General features: G+C 45.0%; 1 protein-coding gene across 3 annotated transcripts in view; it reads left to right on the forward strand.

The window, feature by feature from the left end:
• The window catches only part of EPC1 (enhancer of polycomb homolog 1), a 93,852-nt gene that overhangs the window by 16,991 nt on the left and 58,999 nt on the right, over positions 1 to 17,862 (forward strand). The window contains exon 1 of one of the 3 annotated variants that reach the window (XM_060006336.1): positions 9,838 to 10,277. The exons of 1 other annotated variant lie outside the window; for it this stretch is intronic. In XM_060006336.1, the coding sequence (XP_059862319.1) occupies positions 10,125 to 10,277 (153 nt within the window). In that variant the 5' untranslated portion in view covers positions 9,838 to 10,124. Of the gene's footprint in view, positions 1 to 9,837; positions 10,278 to 17,862 lie in introns of those variants that run through there. One more of the 3 variants, XM_060006337.1, reaches the window with a different exon arrangement.

The following is a 17,862-nucleotide window of genomic DNA, read 5'->3' on the forward strand; positions in this document are numbered from 1 at the left end:
TCCCCATGTCCTCAAGTCCATTCTCTAGTAGGTCTGTGTCTTTATTCCTGTCTTGCCCCTAGGTTCTTCATGACCTTTTTTTTTTTTTCTTAGATTCCATTTATATGAGTTAGCATACGGTATTTGTCTTACTCTTTTTGACTTACTTCACTCTGTATGACAGACTCTAGGTCCATCCTCCTCACTACAAATAACTCAATTTCGTTTCTTTTTATGGCTGAGTAATAGTCCATTGTATATATGTGCCACATCTTCTTTATTCATTCATCTGTTGATGGACACTTAGGTTGCTTCCATGTCCTGGCTATTGTAAATAGAGCTGCAATGAACACACAATACTATCTCATTTGTTCTTCGTAATGGTCTAAGAGGGAGGAGAAAAAGCGTTCTCTTAGATCAGGCATACAAGAAGCTCAAGGTCCAGTAACGAAATCATTTCTATAGGCTCATGCTGCTGGTAAATGGTAGGCCTTACATGAGCATCTGGATCTTCCAACATGGAAGCCAGCGTTCCTTCCAGTACATAATGCTGTGTCTCACTACACTATGTTGCTACTTCGAATGCAAAATGTTACATAGCATTGGACTCTTTTTTCACACAGCGCTCACCCTGAGAGAAACTGTAGCAACCTGTGCAGAGAGGCCCTGACCCCCTGGGGAGGTGGCCTGACCAGATTTGGAGATTAAGCAGTCACTGGGCAACCGCCTGGTGAATCAATTGGCAATGGGGGGAGGGGGGACAGCAGAGGTCCTTGTAGATTTCAACATAGGAAACAAAACTCCGAAATGGAAACGAAACAAAAAGATGAGTGTAAGAGTTTACATAGATTAGTTTATATATGTATCTCGGTCTCTGGTTTCATTTGAGGATTTCTTAGTTTTGTTTCCTTAGCTAAGAGTTTTGAAGCCTTTACAATGAATGTTATGTTTTAGACTGTATGTACAAAAATAAAGCTCAGAAAAGTAGAATGACCTATTCAAAGGAATAGAATAAAAAATATCCTTAAAAAAATAGCTCGGGCTTCCCTGGTGGCGCAGTGGTTGAGAGTCTGCCTGCCGATGCAGGGGACACGGGTTCGTGCCCCGGTCCGGGAAGATCCCACGTGCCGCGGAGCGGCTGGGCGCGTGAGCCATGGCCGCTGAGCCTGCGCGTCCGGAGCCTGTTCTCTGCAACAGGTGAGGCCACAACAGTGAGAGGCCCAAGTACCGCCAAAAAAACATAGCTCGTGGGGGTTGATCGTGACTTTTGTGTCAGGTCCCTGCTAAACTCTTTGCATTAATGATTTCATTGAATCAATGTAACAACATAGGTGATAGATTGTATCATGATTCCTATCTTATGGACGGAGAAACTGCAGCTCCAAGAGCATAAGTAAGAGTAAAAAATTAAATTAAATTTAATTTAAAAACCTCTCTGAATCAAAGTTCAACATGCCCTTTTTAGTGGAGACACTTTTGGAAGGAAATGTAGCTAGACATTTTAGTTAATTTAGTATTAAACACCAAATATATTGCCAAAGTATAGCAGCCTGCTCAGTTCTAGTGCCTGTCTTATTTGCACTGTTTTTACCAGGATAAAAATCTTAAGAAGTGTTAATAAAGATACATTTTTACATTTATAAGAACTTTGTTTTTTCAAAGTTCACATGTGAGACTTCTTAAGTAATTAGATAACTTGATCAGATAAAACTTCTATTTCCTTGAATTGCCTAGGTTAGAATTTCCCAAGGTGTGCTTTTATAAAACTAAAGGTAATAATTGATAGTATATGCATGGTAAGGGGTTGCAAGGTGAGATAACTTTGGAAAATACTGTTCTAAGTAAATAAATTTCTGCAGGACTTCTTTGCGCCTATACATTGTGAGCCTGTATGTATTTTAAAGAGAAAGATATAATAGGCAGTATTTCCCTCACTTACTGGTTTTATATGGAACTCTTTATGGAACTCTCATCTTAGAACATAACTTCTGGGATTAGTGTTTTATGAAACATACTTCTGAAAAAAACGCTAAGCTAACATTTGGGAAGAATATTTAATGAGGTGGTACTATCTCAAATTACACTGAGAAGTGAGGACCACAAAATAATATACAGTATTATTCCAATGTTATAAAATAAGAAAGTGAAAAACAGAAACAAAGCCAGAAAGACTGGAGGGAATAAAAACATCAAAAAGTTAACTGGCTAATGAATAAATCTATTAACACCAAAATATGTATCCAAATATATGTGTTACCACAGTGTCCTTGTGCTGCTTGTAGCTAATGAGCCTAGTGTTTGGGAAACCTAATTCAGAAGAAATTGTAAGATCTGGGTGTGGCGGATGCTCTTGTCAGTAACTCACTTCAACAAGTCAGGTTGGTCGCTTGTTTACTATTTCTGCAACTTTAAAGATGGAAGATGTGGTTCACTTCCTCCTGTCACCAGGATTTTGTGAGGACTCGAGAAATAACGCAATATATTCTCTTCTAATGGGTCACGTGGTGGCGCGGTGCTGCTGATGTGTCCCTAGCTGTGTCCTGAGGCTAAGCTGATTTCCTTGCCTTCAGGGTGCTCTCACTCCTGTGAGCGAGTACCTAGAAAAGTCTCGTAAGGAGGCACTTATGAGGCACTTGACCTCGCTTGACTTGCCTGGGAAATGACTGATGAGCACGTTTCAGGCACCACTCAGCCCGTTACTCCTTCAGTTTTCCGCCCACGTTGTCCTGTGGCAATCGGGATTGCTGCGTCTCCAGGGACCTCCTCATCGATCGCCGCCTTGAATAGTCATCTGGCTTCTCCCAGCCTCCTCTGCTCTTCTCCTGGCCCTTCCGCCTCTGCTGTCTTCTAGATGTTGGTGTTCCCCGCCGTTCCATCCCCAGCCCCTTCTCCTCATTCCATGAATCATTCTTCACACCCATAACCACACTCCTCAGGTTTGAAACCATTCACCTGCCCTTCGCATCTCTGGAAGAGAGGAGGAACCGGACCCGGAGTGCTTATCTCGGCAATCGGCACAACGTTACTCAAACTGTCATAAAGAAGAATACATGTAGTGAAAGTAAAAGTTTTATTTCGCTAATATTACGTTTCAGATGAGTATAGCAGTAAGTTCCTTCCTCGGGTCATAGGAGCAAAGGCAGTTCACGCAGTCTGTCTCTTGAATGCCTTCCTCCCTGTCAACGTTTCTTTGTCCATCACCCACTGGTAACTTTGACTTCAACCTTTCAACATAAATTTCGACTTCATTAAACAGCTTTTTTTCTTGTTCCTCTAAGTTTCATCCCTTCACCCCTCACGTACCATTTATACCATACTGATCTGTGTAACACTCAAGTAGTATGTTTCATATGCTCAAGACTGTAGGGCACCTAAAGGTTCCTACATTTCCCTCTCTCCTCCCTCTCGTTTATGTCCTTCTGCGCCTTACATTGGACCCACACGTAGGCTACAGACAGTGTCTATCAGTAAGTGCCAGTCACTGGATTAAATAAGGCAACAGTAATTTAAGGGGCTTCCCTGGCGGCGCAGTGGTTAAGAATCTGCCTGCCAATGCAGGGGACACGGGTTCGAGCCCTGGTCCGGGAGGATCCCACATGCCGCGGAGCAACTAAGCCCGTGCGCCACAACTACTGAGCCTGTGCTCTAGAGCCCCCAAGCCACAACTACTGAGCCCATGAACCACAACTACTGAAGCCCGTGCACCTAGAGCCGGTGCTCAGTGACGAGAAGCCACCGCAATGAGAAGCCCACGCACGGCAACAAAGAGTAGCCCCCGCTCGCCGCAACTAGAGAAAGCCCGCACGCAGCAACAGAGACCCAACACAGTCAAAAATAAATAAATAAGTATATTAAAAAAACAGTAATTTAACAAAATCCAGTTTAGATAAATACTACCAAATACATATTTATTTTTTATATTTATTTATATAAATACATATATATATTTATTATGAGCCTCCGGACGCGCAGGCTCAGCGGCCATGGCCCACGGGCCCAGCTGCTCCGCGGCATGTGTGATCTCCCCGGACCGGGTCACGAACCAGTGTCCCCTGCATCGGCAGGCGGACTCTCAACCACTGCGCCACCAGGAAGCCCCCGTTGCAGCATATTTAATGGGGGGTCACAGAAGCAATATCTGAACTGCTGATTTCTCTACAGAGTTGATTTATGCATGGAATTCTGTACATACTATTTAAGAACTATGGTTTGTATAAAATAAAAACAATTCAGAATATATCCAGAAACAGTCTGCCTCTACCTTAAAAGAATAAAAGGCGAGGGCTTCCCTGGTGGCGCAGTGGTTAAGAATCCGTCTGCCAATGCAGGGAACACGGGTTCGAGCCCTGGTCCGGGAAGATCCCACATGCCGCGGAACAACTAAGCCCGTGCACCACAACTACTGAGCCTGCGCTCTAGAGCCCGTGAGCCATGGCCGCTGAGCCTGCGCGTCCGGAGCCTGTGCTCCGCAACGGGAGAGGCCACAACAGTGAGAGGCCCGCGTACCGCAAAAAAAAAAAAAAAAAAAAAAAATGCTGCAACGCAATTTCAACATTTACTTTCTAACATACAACACATCATAAAGGGCTCCCAGTTTTTATTTTCTTAAATGTTATTTTGGAAGAATTATTTGATGCCATTTCTTTATAGCTTATTATGAAAATAAAAAGAAAGTGAAGGAAAATGATTACTGCAGGTGAAGATGTATTTAGTACTTTTGCACAATGCTCTCAATTAGAGCCCTGTATCATTTTTTTTAATGTTGAGATCATTGTGCATCACACGTCTTGAAGAGATTAACTGCACATTTCCCAAGTAAATACAAGCGCGGTATCTTACTTTATTCTTAGCTCTGTGAGGCTACAGGGATCATGTCTTGTTTATTATTGTTCTTCTGCACAAACGGCTTTGCCTAGCTGTCTGTAACCATCCAGGAAATATTTGTTGAATGCTTGAAAGGAGGGAAGAATCTGGACTCCTGCTACCCAAACTGGTATCAGGATTTATTATGATTATTATTTTTAATCTTTTGGCCCATCAGTGAGAGTTTATCTTCTTTGGAATTCTTCTCTGAGAGTTTAACCTCAGAGGAAGTCGGTCCTAAAGTTAATCCATTTACATGATTCTTTGCTGTCAGCAAACAAATATGCCCACGTCTCTCCCACCCTCAGAAACAACGCAATCGGTGGCCCGACACGTCCCGCTTTCCTTCTCGCTGCCTCCTGCCCTGATTGCCAAGCCTCTCTCTCGGCTCACTCCCAGTTCATGCCTCACTTCACTTTATTATCTGGTTTCTGGGGCTCCACTCTGGAGTCAGATCCCAGGGATTCTGGTCTCAGCGTTGCCTCTCACCAGCTTTGAGAGGCAGGACTTGCAACCGCTCTTAACAGGAGGCACCTCATAGATATTGAAAATTAAGTGAGATGATGCATTTAAAATGTACTTCAGGGCTTCCCTGGTGGCGCAGTGGTTGAGAGTCCGCCTGTCGATGCAGGGGACACGGGTTCGTGCCCCGGTCCGGGAAGATCCCACGTGCCGCGGAGCGGCTGGGCCCGTGAGCCATGGACGCTGAGCCTGCGCGTCTGGAGCCTGTGCTCCGCAACGGGAAAGGCCACAGCAGTGGGAGGCCCGCGAACCACAAAAAAAAAAAAAAAAAAAAAGTACTTCTGCGCTGCCTGGCACATAGTAAATGTTCGATAAGTGGTAGTTACCGTTCTTGCTCATTGAACACTCTAATAGGAGTTCAGAGATGAGAAAGATTGGCGAAGGCTTAAAAATTAGTTTGAATTCACCTAACTACTTACTCATTCTTCAGATTAGGAAATTAGAACCCAGAGAAGTGACGCCGTCAAAATTTCATGAAGGAAGATCACTGAGTTGCATTTTGAAGGATAACAGCAGTAGCTTACATCTATTGAATGTTTACTGTGGACCGGAGACCGTATGAATGCTTGACATGGATTGTTTCATTTGATCTTCAAAACATGCCTGTGAAGTAGCATTTCAGTAGCTAGAAGTAGATGGTCTGAAGCTGGACAGGGAGAACAGACAGAAAGGAATAAAGAAAAAACCTGGAGACAGGAAAGACTTGGCCGGTTTCTAACGCTGGTGATGAGATGTAAAATCCAGAGTGAAGAGCTTTTCTGTCTTACGCAGTAAGGAGAAATGATGTTGGAGAGAGTGAGGCAAAACTATAAGGCCTCGACAGCCATGCCAAAAAAACACCCACAAAACTGGCTCTATCTAATGAGCAAGATGAATCAGTGAGCTGGGGAAGGGAGGATACAGATGGAAGTGGGGCTTCAGGTTCACTGATTTGGGGGCCTGCACTGCACCGTGAATGCCCGAAGGGCAGTCTGTTCTGTATCGTCATATCCCCAGGAATCCACAGCCTCAACAAGCCACCGTTGGTTCCCAGCAGCCACCGTTAGGAGAGCATTAGCCCCGTGGCCTATAAAGTGGAGTTTCATCGAGGCTTATTGAAGGAAGGAGCGAAATCAAGGAGACTTGGACTTGGAGGTTGTTTCTAGGTGGGACGTGATGAAAGCTGAGGTGATGGTGAAGACAGTGGGAAAGGAAATAAGGAGGCAAATCCTAGAAACAATTTCAAAGAGCACTTAATGGGACTTGGGCACATACTGGGCATAAACTAATATCTAGAGCTGCATTTCAGGTTTACCATCTATAGCAAAGTGCAGCGTCAGCGCTCTAGCATTTGACATATTCTCGTTGTTGTTTAAGTAGACGTTTTGTATGTGAGATCAATCGCAATGAATCACGTTGCAAGGTGATGATCTTATGAGCGATTATTATTACCGTTAAAACGTATGTCTCCTTTCTACTCCTTCTCCCTCCACCCAGGTTCTTGCCAGTTTTATCTTATACCTGTGTTGTTATCATCTCCTACTGAACCCTGGCCAAGTCCTCCTTCTCATCTCCACACACACCTGGCAGTAGCCTCCGCCCCGCTTTCTGTCCATAGAGTTGCCCTCTCCCATGAAGACCTTTTCCTCTACCATTTCACTCCCGTTACCAGTTGGAATATTAGCCATCCGTCAGAACCGAATCACACGCTATCTTCCCCATAATGTCTGATCAACCCACCTGGAACTGACTGCCTTCTTTCTGAACTCCCAGAGCACTGCAGGCCACCATCCTGCCTGGTCATGGTCATTTTGTTAACGGGGTGACCCCTTAGCAGGATCTTATTTGTATCCCCGCCATGATGGTACTGTGTGTTGCCTACTTATTCAATAAAGATTTGTGGCGTGAATCAAAACTGTTTTAAATACCGCACGTCCCTTCCCAACCCAAAGCTTCCCTTTGGGGAAAGGCTAGTACATACAGCTTTACATTAGCATGTATCTTTTGCAACATGGCGAATGTCATCTCATTCTTGTTGTGGGTACTTAGAAAAAAAGGGAAGTTTGAGTTGGGAATAGAAAAAGTGAAAGGCAGTGCAGGATTAGCCATTTTTGCAAGGGACCTTTGGGTTGGATAAAGGATGCTGAGGAAAATTAAACCAGAGCCTTTATTGCTGCACTCCTGCCCCATAGGAGGGAGGGAAGTGAACTGAATGTAAGAGGCTTGGGACTCCAGCCTGTGGGTCTTTGGGAAGCAAGTAAGACCTACAAGTCAGAAATCCAGGGCATTGAGCTGGATGGGGACCGGTGGCAGAAAGAAAATGTCTCTCGGCAGGCAGATCACCTGCAAAAGGCAAGCAGAATTGGAAAGCATGTCTCTGAACCTGCCATGGAGGGTGAGTCTAGAATTTCTAGAGAACAGGAAATTAGTCGTATAGTGCCCATTATTACTTGTGTAAGATATGGAGAATGTTATCAATAGGCTCTTATTTTAATGAAAGTTATATATATATATATATATATATATATATATATATATATATATATATATATATTCACTTTCTTGGTGGTTCACTCATGACTTAAGACTCTATTTTAGTTCTTAGGTTCCTCAATCAACCGAATTCTAGTACTAGGATTTTCAGAAATCTAATATAGTAGGCTGGCGAGGACTGCTGTACTAATATCCAGCCAGTATTTTCGGAACTGTTCAACCTGGCTAATTAAGTGTCATGGTCCACGGTGCGGTGAGGATCCCAGAATGTGACACGCCCACTCAGGGCTCTGGGTTTTCCCACGTGCTGCTCCCCTGGCCCAAGATACCTTTCTCCTCTTCATTTTTGCAACCTTGGCCCATACTTACCCTACACCCCGATATCATCTCCTCCAAAAAGCCTTTCCTGAATGCTTTCATTAGAGCCACTCACTCCCCACGGATTGGGTGCCACTTCTGCCTGGTTCCAAATAGCCTGAGCTCTCGCCCTCACACTTACCCCAGGTGTGGCAGTTGCCATCCGCCGGTCCTGCTCCCACCATGTAATCTCCTCCGGGAGTCCTGTGGGTGCTGAGTAATTAGCAGCATACTTAGAGGGCCGTGAAGTCTCAAAAAATGTTTGTTCACTGAATGAATAAATGCATCGTCTTAGTATAGGACATGTAGATGAATGTCCATCTGCTGCATGGGAGGTAAGCTGTCAGTATTAGAGTTTGAGGATAATTTTGGCGACCTGCAATCCGTTTTCTCCCCACCCCAGAGGGTGGTAGCGAAGCCAGCCTGAAAGATAGCACTTTGTTTCTGTGCCTTAAGCCAATAACAGTTCCCATCCAATTCAGTAATTAAGAATAGTGATCATTTTTACTAGGTATCCCCCGGGGAGAAAAGTGGAGATACAGGACATTTTTGTATCTTGGCAAGTATTTGAAAATTTGCTGTCAAACCTATTAAACCCACCGCAACAGTCTTCCGGATTTTTAAAATATTCTACTGCAAAGAGCTCTCTAGATACTCATTTTCGTGTGTAATATAAGCCACATGGTAGCCATCACATCTATCTAAATTTCTTCAAACAATACATCTTTTCCTCTTTTTTTAAGTCTTCTTTTTTTGGTTTGACAGGAGCATTATAGGGTCTTCATATAATTCAATTGTATAAAGTTTTTCAGAGGACAAATGATAAGTGTCAACCCATGGCTATGTTGAAGCAGCATTTTCTTCCAGTGTAGAAAAATCATCCGGCTCTCAAATTTTGAAGTGTCTTGCTTTAAAAAAATTTTCCCTGAAGGTTACGGTGTCCAATAATAATTATTCTCTTTGCTTCCATGACAATAAAAGAGTGCGGGTCGATAAAATGCAGGATGAAAAAAAAAAAAACCCACCAAAGCCCTACTTTGGAGCAACGTAGGACGCCTCCTGTTTACACGGAGCGCAATGATGGGAACTGACACAGGATCCACGCGGAGCCCATCAAATACAATCCAGAGTTTCATTAGACGTAAAGATAATGGCTGGTAAAAGTTCCGGCAAAGTAGCATCCTGCCGCGAATGCCGTCTGCATTTTCGTCATAAGACCTGAAGCGCCGCGCCGGCCCGGGCTGGGGGCGCCCGCTCTCCCACTGCCGGGCCGGGCCGCCGGGCAGTGACAGGTGCCCGGGCCGCCGCCGCCGCCGCCGCCGCCGCCGCGCCGCGCCGCGCCGCGCCGAAAGCCGGCGCGCGAGGGGCGGTCGCTTCCCTGCACCCTCGCCTGTCAGCCAACGGCGCCGGGCGGGAGCGAGCGCGGGCGGCGGGTAGCGGGCGCGCAGGGCGGGGAGGTCGGCCGTGGCCCCCGGCGTCCGAGGGCCCCGCGCGTCCCGGCCCGGCCTGTTGGCGGCCGTGGGGGCGGGGGCCGGGCGGCCCGGCGCGGGGAGCGGGGCCGGGCGCCGGGGGTTGGCGGGACGCGCGCTCCGTGCCGGCGCCCGGCCTCGAGCCCGCGCCCCCCCCCCCGCGTGCCCGCGCCGCTGCGCGATGCAGTGTGGGGAATGGCTGGGGTTGGCTGAAGAGCGCACAGTGGAGTTTTAATGTCCGCCATGTTGGCCATGGCGTATTGAGGAGAGCGAGCGAGAGAGGAGCGGAGCGGTTCGGCCTCCCACCTCCCGGCGGCTCTGAGTGCCCGGACGGCGGGCTCCGCGCTCCGCCCCTCCAGTCCCCGGCAGCGGCGGGCGAGTGGGGACCGAACCCCCGGTTCTCCATGATCCCGCTGGCCGGGGCCGTTTCCCCAGAGCGGAGAGGTATCTGCTGCGCCTGAGATGAGTAAACTGTCGTTTCGGGCGCGGGCGCTAGACGCCTCGAAGCCGCTGCCGGTTTTCCGCTGTGAGGATCTGCCCGACCTGCACGAATACGCCTCGATAAACCGGGCCGTGCCGCAGATGCCCACCGGAATGGAGAAGGAAGAGGAGTCGGTACGTGTTAACTCCCCTGTCCGACCCACCGCCGGGCCCCGCTCCCTCCGCTGCCTGCGGCGGCGGCGGCGGAGCGCAGACCCACACAAAATGGCCGCCATCTTCTCTCCGCCGCCGACTCCCGTCGCCGGCGGGGCCTTTACCTCGCCGCCCCCGGCCTCTCCCCCCGGCCGCGGCGGCCCGGCGGGGCCTCCTGTTGGGCCACCCGCTGACCCCGGCCCCTCGGACCCGGGCCCCGCGGAGTTCAGGCGCCCGCAAGGCACAAAGGGGTCACGTGACGAGGCTGCCGGCAGCCATTTTGTGGTCGGAGCGCTTGGGCTGGGCCTTGTGCATCCGGAGAGGGAGCGAGCGGGCGGGCGGGCGGCGGGGGGTGCGGCGGCCGGGCCGCGGAGGCCCCGCCTGCAGGCCTCTCCGCGGGCCGCTGGGTGGCGCTCTGGGGCCGGCTCGGCCTTCGCGCTCCGCCGGCGCCGGCAGCGCAGGTTCCGGGCGCTTGGGGGCCGTGCTCTCCCGGCGGCCGGGGAGGCTGGCGGGGCCGGCGCGGCCCACGTGGAGCCGCCAAGGGGCCGGGCGGGGGCGGCGGGAGCCCTGCAGCGGAAGGTCGCGGCTCCCGAGCCGCCCGGATCCGACTTAGGTGGTGCGTCCTCTTTGTGGGACTTGTACCTCCATCCCTCTCCAGTCCTACCTGGTCGGACTCCTCCTCCTGACTTTTCCTTTGATCCTTGAGAATATGTTGCGGGTTTGGGGGAGGGTACTATGTGGCTCTTCTGGAGCCTGTAACGTTATTAGTTGCTTCCCTAATAAAACCTGAGTCCGCCCGATGGCTGGGTTTCTCGAGCTAGGGGAGAAAGGACCCCATGTAAGCAGGTGTTAACAGATCTACGTGTTGGAAGAGGGCTTTCTTTCTTACCCGCCACCGAACTCAGGTTAAGTGAACCCCTTCCTAGAAATCTTAACCTGGAGGTGTTTCGGTTGGGTGGGCTTCGGCATGTAAGTGTCGACGGCTCCCGGACGCCGTACCGCAGCGGCAGCTCTCCCTGGTCGTGGAAGTTGGGCTCAGACCCACGGATAATAGGCTCTTCCCCTCGTTCCCCCAGGTCCTTGGCAGGGTCACTTGATGGCTTCTCACCCTAAGGAATTGCATACCTTGGTTTTCAGGTACAGCCACTTAAACAGGGGGCAGTGTGTTGACAGTTCCAGGAAGTCGAGGAGTCGCTGGATTGGTGCTACAGTTTTGTGGTGGAAAATCGTTCTGTCATACCTCTGTTTGGTGCTGTAAGAATTTTCTAAATGCAGAAATCCTGCTCTGTAATGTCGATTTCGAAAAATAAAGCTGTTTAAACTCTTTGGGTTGTTTGACCTTTCAAAGTCAAATAGTGGTGACCGTCGCCTGCTCCTTCCGAGAGTAGCGTCTTAGCGTGTGGAGTAGTTGAGATTGTCCAGCGCGGTCCTGACCTTTAGCACGTTGCCTGTGAGACACCACCTCTCAACGTTTTACTTGTATCAGCGGCAGAGTAGAATGGTGCCGCTTGTTTATTTTTAAATAAGTGATTTGTTTTTAAAAATTAAAGTACTTGTGACTGCAGAATCTCGTCTTTTGGTTTTATTTTTGTTTCCAAGTTTTGCAGGTAATACTTTCAAGTGGGGGTGTCGTCGTTACCACTGCCCTGGAAATTAATTGGTAGTTCCTGTTTTGCAGCCGAGGAAGGGGAGAGCTTTGATAAGAACAGATAACCCTGCAGTACACTTTGAAATTCAGTGAAGTCTTGCTCCTCGGAGCACATTGGACTGTCCCAAGGGCCCCAACCTGAAATCAGAGCTGAGCTCAACTGAAGTATCAAGGCTTATTAGGTTTTTACGGATCATTTCTGTTCACTGAAATGATTTTGACATTTTGTAGTTCATTGTTTTCTAACACGTTGAGTCCCTATTTTTGAGGGATTGTTTTTTTTTCCCCCTTCAGACTGACTTTTCCCATTGTCCGTGTAGAATTTGTTTCACTTCACATCCAACCAAAACTATGACCAGTGAAACATAGACTTCAGGAATAGACACTGAACTGAACAGAAGAATGTAAACAGTCCCAGGCAAACAGCTGCTGTCCAGTCCTGCGGCTCGTGCTGGCCGGGGGTGGGGGTGGGAGGAGGCTCTGTAGATCATAGGATTGAAAGTAGCATGTTAGCGCTGAAATGTATGCCAAGCACAATTAAAGGTAATTGAATTCCGGGTTAGCCTGAGGAGAAGAAACTTTTTGATAATTTGCTGAAGAATGATGTGCTTCTTATAAAGGCGAACTCATGCCTCCGATTGACATGTCAGGGTCAGGAGCGATCTAGAAACCTGAATTGAGTGTCTGGTTTAGAAAATGTGTAATCCTATGTTGATCATGAAAGATAGGGCAGAATTAGATGAGGACAGTATTGTATATATGTCACCTCACTAAGAAGGCATTTTATGATCAAATATATCTGGAAAATTGTCATGTAAACTGTACCTGCTAACTGTTACCATATTTTGTTTCTGTGGTAAACGTGGCAGAAATGCTAGGTCTAAACATAGGGAAAATAACACTTATTAAAGTATTCCCATTTAAATTTAATTTAAGCTGAACGCACTGCCTTAATTAGGCATGCCTCTTAATTTTTAAGAAACAACTTTCAGTAGAAGTCCCCTCCTCCCCTCCAAACATGAATTATACTCAACTTTAGAACTTAGTTGTTAGTCCTTTTTTGATGAGGATTGAGAAATAACTCCAGATTGTAATAAACTGAAGGACTTGACTGCCAAATAGATGTTAGAGATTCAGTGTCTCAATCGGTATAATGTGATACATTGTAACTTGCTGTATCAAAAAGTAACAGTTGATAAAGGCTTTGATTTAATGAATAACAAGTAATTTTCAGATCATGGGAAATCAATAGGATGTCAGCTCTAAATATGAAATAAGTCCCTTAATTTAAACACATGGGGGTGCAGAGGTTGCACCATTTTAATTTTTTACCATTTTAATTTTAAGATTATAATCTTAACTTTAAGGTTAGCAATGTTGAAATATACTACTTAGTGCCATGGCTTCACCTTTAAATGAAAGGGTAGTTTTTCCAAGATATCAGTACAATTGAATGTTTTCGTTACAATTGGAGCTTTACGTTTTCCTTTATGGTTACTTCTCACTTCAGCAAAGACATTCTGAAAAAGTTGGTTTTAAAGTGATACTCAACAAAGTGGAGCTGCTTGTTTCCTCTAGTAGTTTAACTTTTTTCATTGGGATGCCAGAGTGTGTGACTCCATATACTGTAAGGGGTGGAGGCTTAACCTCTTCTCCAGCCGAGGAGAAGAGAAGGAAGTGTGACGGTAATTAAAACGTTAATGATGATACCGCCTTTAATGATGATACCGCCTTGTTACTGCCCTACGCAGCCACCTTTGGGACTGTTGGGTGTAGGGCCCAGCCATCGCAGTGCAACACCTGGTTTTAATAGGGTTCTAATCAGACGTATAGTCCCAGACCCCTGTCTTTCCTCTGTTCAAACTGTATCCTTCATTAGTGGCCAGTATACAACGTTATGAAAACCAAGTTTATAAAGTAGACAGGTAGGTGTTTTTTGTTTTTAATTAGGGGTTAAAGTGCAAATACGTACATATCTCTGTTAAGAGGAAAAGTAGTTAAGCACTACATTTTCAAAACGATAAAAATCTAGTTCGTTTTATAAAAAGAAGCTTAAATCACTTTAAGTGATACGTTTAAAAGTCCGATTTTTCTGACAGAAACTAAGAATCCTTTCTTTCCTTTAAAATTTTGTAAACCAAGATTTCTTAGTCCTTAATCTAGATTCCTCCATTCTGTCCACCGCATTGGAAGTGAAAAGAAATATGTGAAGTCGCACCTGTACTAGAAGCAAAGCTTAATTTTTACAGCTAGTTTGAATTAGAAAGGAATTGAGGATATTTGGGGTTTTCCATTAAGTAGCAAATAATTTAAGTCAAAGATAATTGAGAAGCAATAATGAAGTCTAGTTCCAACTTTCTGTCCTGCCCAAGATATTTTTGAGTGTATCAGCTGGGTTCTGAAGGTTATGTGGAAATGATGCTAGAAGTAGTGAATTCCCATGATACGCATATACAGTTTTGTGACAGTATATTTTTCTCGGGAGAAAATTCATGTTTGTCATGAGTTTCTCAAGGTATCGATAAAGGCAGAAAACCCAAGGTTAAGATTTGCTGTTCTAGAAATTTCAGCAGTCATTTTGGTTTCATCAGTATGGAAGTTATTACATAGACTTAATCAGAGAAGAAAAATTAAAGGCAAAAATTAATCGGCAACTCGGGAAGACTGAAGGCTCTTACCTACAAAAGGAGCCTCTTGAAAACTGTAGGGCCTGGTGCCTAAAGTGTTAATATTAGCTCTTGTTTCGGTGTGCTGTTTGATATTTAAGATTTTGGATTAGTACCATTTGTACTTAGACTTCATTTTCTTATAAAACAATAATGAAAACTAATGGGCTTATGTGTCTAATGGTGTTTTGTGGGTGCTTGTGATCTGTAATGGAATTTATGCAGAACTACCTTTTCTTTCTGTTAATCAACAGGACTTAATTAAAAGTGCCATCTAAATACAGGAGAGCTTAAATCTTGTAAATAAAGAATAATAACCTGTGCTTACAGGTTCATGAATTTGTGGATAGGATTAAATATTAAACTAGCCATTCCTAATAGAATCTACGACTAGGTTTGGATAAACTGGAGGTGTAGGTTTTAGTTTAGTCTGTATATTGCATTCGACCATATTGTGGTCTGTAGTAGTAGTAATGGGAGAGAAACAGATGGAAGATGTATGTGTATCTATGTACATACATAATGGCAAGAGATGAAGGTGTGGATTCTGACTATGTGATTCCATTTTTCTGAAAAGTTAAGGGTAGTTGTTATCAGCAATTGGTTAAACGTAATTTTAAAGTAGAGGGTAGCATTTTATATAATGGAATGATGGTATGGTTTGTGATTCTATTTCTTGGAAGAAGACAACCCACAAGGAAATGAGAATTTTATATTGTAATTTGGGAGTAAAATGACTTCTGAGTCTCCAAGTGCAAAAGTAGTATGAAAGTATGAAATAAATACATAGGCAGAACTAGATAGTGTCTTTTACTTTTAAAGTAAGCTTTTGAACCCTTGAAGTGTGACTTATATTAATATGTTACAATAACTCCTCTGTAAGAATAAATCAATTTACAGGGAAATCACCAAGAAAAGAAGTGATTCAGATGTTTTAAACAACTTGCTAGAACTACTTTCAGTGAATTACTTGAAGCTTAACTGTTGACTTCTGCCCATTATCTTGGTCAAGTTTACTAAAGCCTCTGATAATAGTTAATGATTTTGAGCAATTTCGGTATTTTAAACAGAGTGGATACTTAACTTTTCACCTTTAAATATATGAATTGAATTTCATCCACCAGCCCCACTGTAGGTAGATGAAAATCAAAAACAAACGTGCTGTTCATAAATCTACTGTGACCCATGATCTTAGTTGTCTCTTTGATGAGTAGGGATATAATCAGTTCTTTAAAAGATAAAGCCCTTCTTCGATTATTTGTTGTCATGGAGGTTATCCTTAAGAAGTTGGTTCAGCTTCAGATACGCCTGGTGACAGTTTGCTGAGTTTTGCAACACATTATTAAAGCAAATCATTTTGGTTGAATTTCCTTCCGTATAGCAAGTGCTGGCTGAAGAAGTATGACGCAGCCTTAGGGTAAAGCCAGGGGCAAAGGTAAACTGAGGTTTGAAATATCCTGTGGGTGATTTACTAAAGGTTCAAATCTTCTTTCTATATTGGGATGAATTATTTTGATTATGTTAGAATCACAAGTACCAGTTGTATATCCTCTGAGAAGAATGTACTTTGGCATTTGTGGCCTTTGACAAGTCAGTTAAGCTTACTGGATGAACTTTAGTTTCTTCCTGTGCCAACGCTCTCCTGACCTACCTTATGAGGGAGGTATAGCTCTAGGGAGTGAATCAGACGGTATCCGTGAAAATGCTGTACACATGCATTTCATTATTACCAAATACTAAGTGATTGTTCACGATGGCCTTGCTTTTTGTTGCTATTCAAAACTACTTACATTTGTACAATCCCTTGTATTTAGGATTGTCTGGTATAAATTTGTTAGATGTGTTGTCTATCCTCAGAGGATATGATGTAGTTGTGAAACGTTGTGTCTTTAAATTTAGGTAATTATTAATTGGGAAGAGCATCAAGTTGGGAGTTACTAGACCTGAGACCTCAACCAGCTTCTGACTGTGTGTGCACACGCGTGTGTGTGCGTGCACACGCGTGCTTGCGTGCTCTCACACACCCGGATTTTCTTAACTGCAAGATGAAGTAGGGCCGTGAGAGTTTCCTGTAGTAGTGAGCATATTATGTTACCAGTGCATTTAGGTCTGTTAACTCATGCATTTTATGTGTTTTTAGAGTAATCATTACATCTTTAATTAGTTGATGGCTTCATTTGCACTCTACATAAACACAGTTTACACAGAGGTAAAGGTAACCTGGGTGCATGGATAATTGGTTCCAGTTTAGTCTAGAAGGCTTGTGTTTTTTAAAGCACTTAAAGAATATAAGTCGGCTGCAGTAGTCACAGAATGCTTTTACTGTTATGAGAGTTTGAAATTAGAATCAGAATATTGTATTGAAGGTTGCAAATTTGTGCTTTACATATAAGATAATAAGAGTCTGAAGGGGAAACAAAATATAAATATGGCTGTTTTGAAGTCTAAAGCAAGAATTTGATCATTGTTCTAATGGCTAAGTGAAGATTTTTGAGGTATATTGTACAAAGACTAAGAAAATATAGATAAATCCAATTTCATTCACTTTTGTAGCAAATATTTATTGTGCACTTACAGTGAACTAAGGCCTCCTGTGGGCTCTGTGGATCCGACAGTCAGCAAACAGCTCCCTTTTTCATGGAGCTCACATTCTAGCACCTAGGCTCTATGAGGGCAGGACTTTTTGTTTGCTTTGTTCACTGGTGTTTTTTCAGCACCTGAAATAGTGCCTGGCACATAGTAAGTGTTCAGTATTTGTTTAGTTGAATGACTGAATTCTAATGGGAAAACAGACAAAAAGCGAATGAATGAAAGTGGCGGTGGATCAAGACAGTATAGAATTTCAGGTGGCAGGAGGAGGATAGAGATTTCTTTGTGCAGAGGGTCAAGGAACGCTGGCTCTGAAACTTGAAGTGGGAGGAGCCAGCCCTGCGAAGGCTTGCATGGAGAACGTGCCAGGCAGAGAGACTGCAGATGCAGGGAGCCCAGGTGAGGGACAGAGGCCAGTGTGGCCAGAGGGCAGCGAAGAGGGTTGAGCAGTACGAGGACCCAGAGGACCCAGTCAGGGGCCTGTATCTGGTGAGGTATTGCAGGCTACTGCACGGAGCTGGGGTAGTTTTGAGGTGAAGTAACAAGCCTTTAGAGAGTTTCAGGCAAGGCAGTGACATGATCCGATTTATGTCTTTTCAAGGTTATGCTCTCTACCATGTGCAGAATGAGTCGTACCGGGCAAGAGTGGCTGTAACTAGGGTGG

Source organism: Delphinus delphis, chromosome 2, assembly GCF_949987515.2.
Source record: "Delphinus delphis chromosome 2, mDelDel1.2, whole genome shotgun sequence".
In the NCBI taxonomy this organism is placed as follows: domain Eukaryota; kingdom Metazoa; phylum Chordata; class Mammalia; order Artiodactyla; family Delphinidae; genus Delphinus; species Delphinus delphis.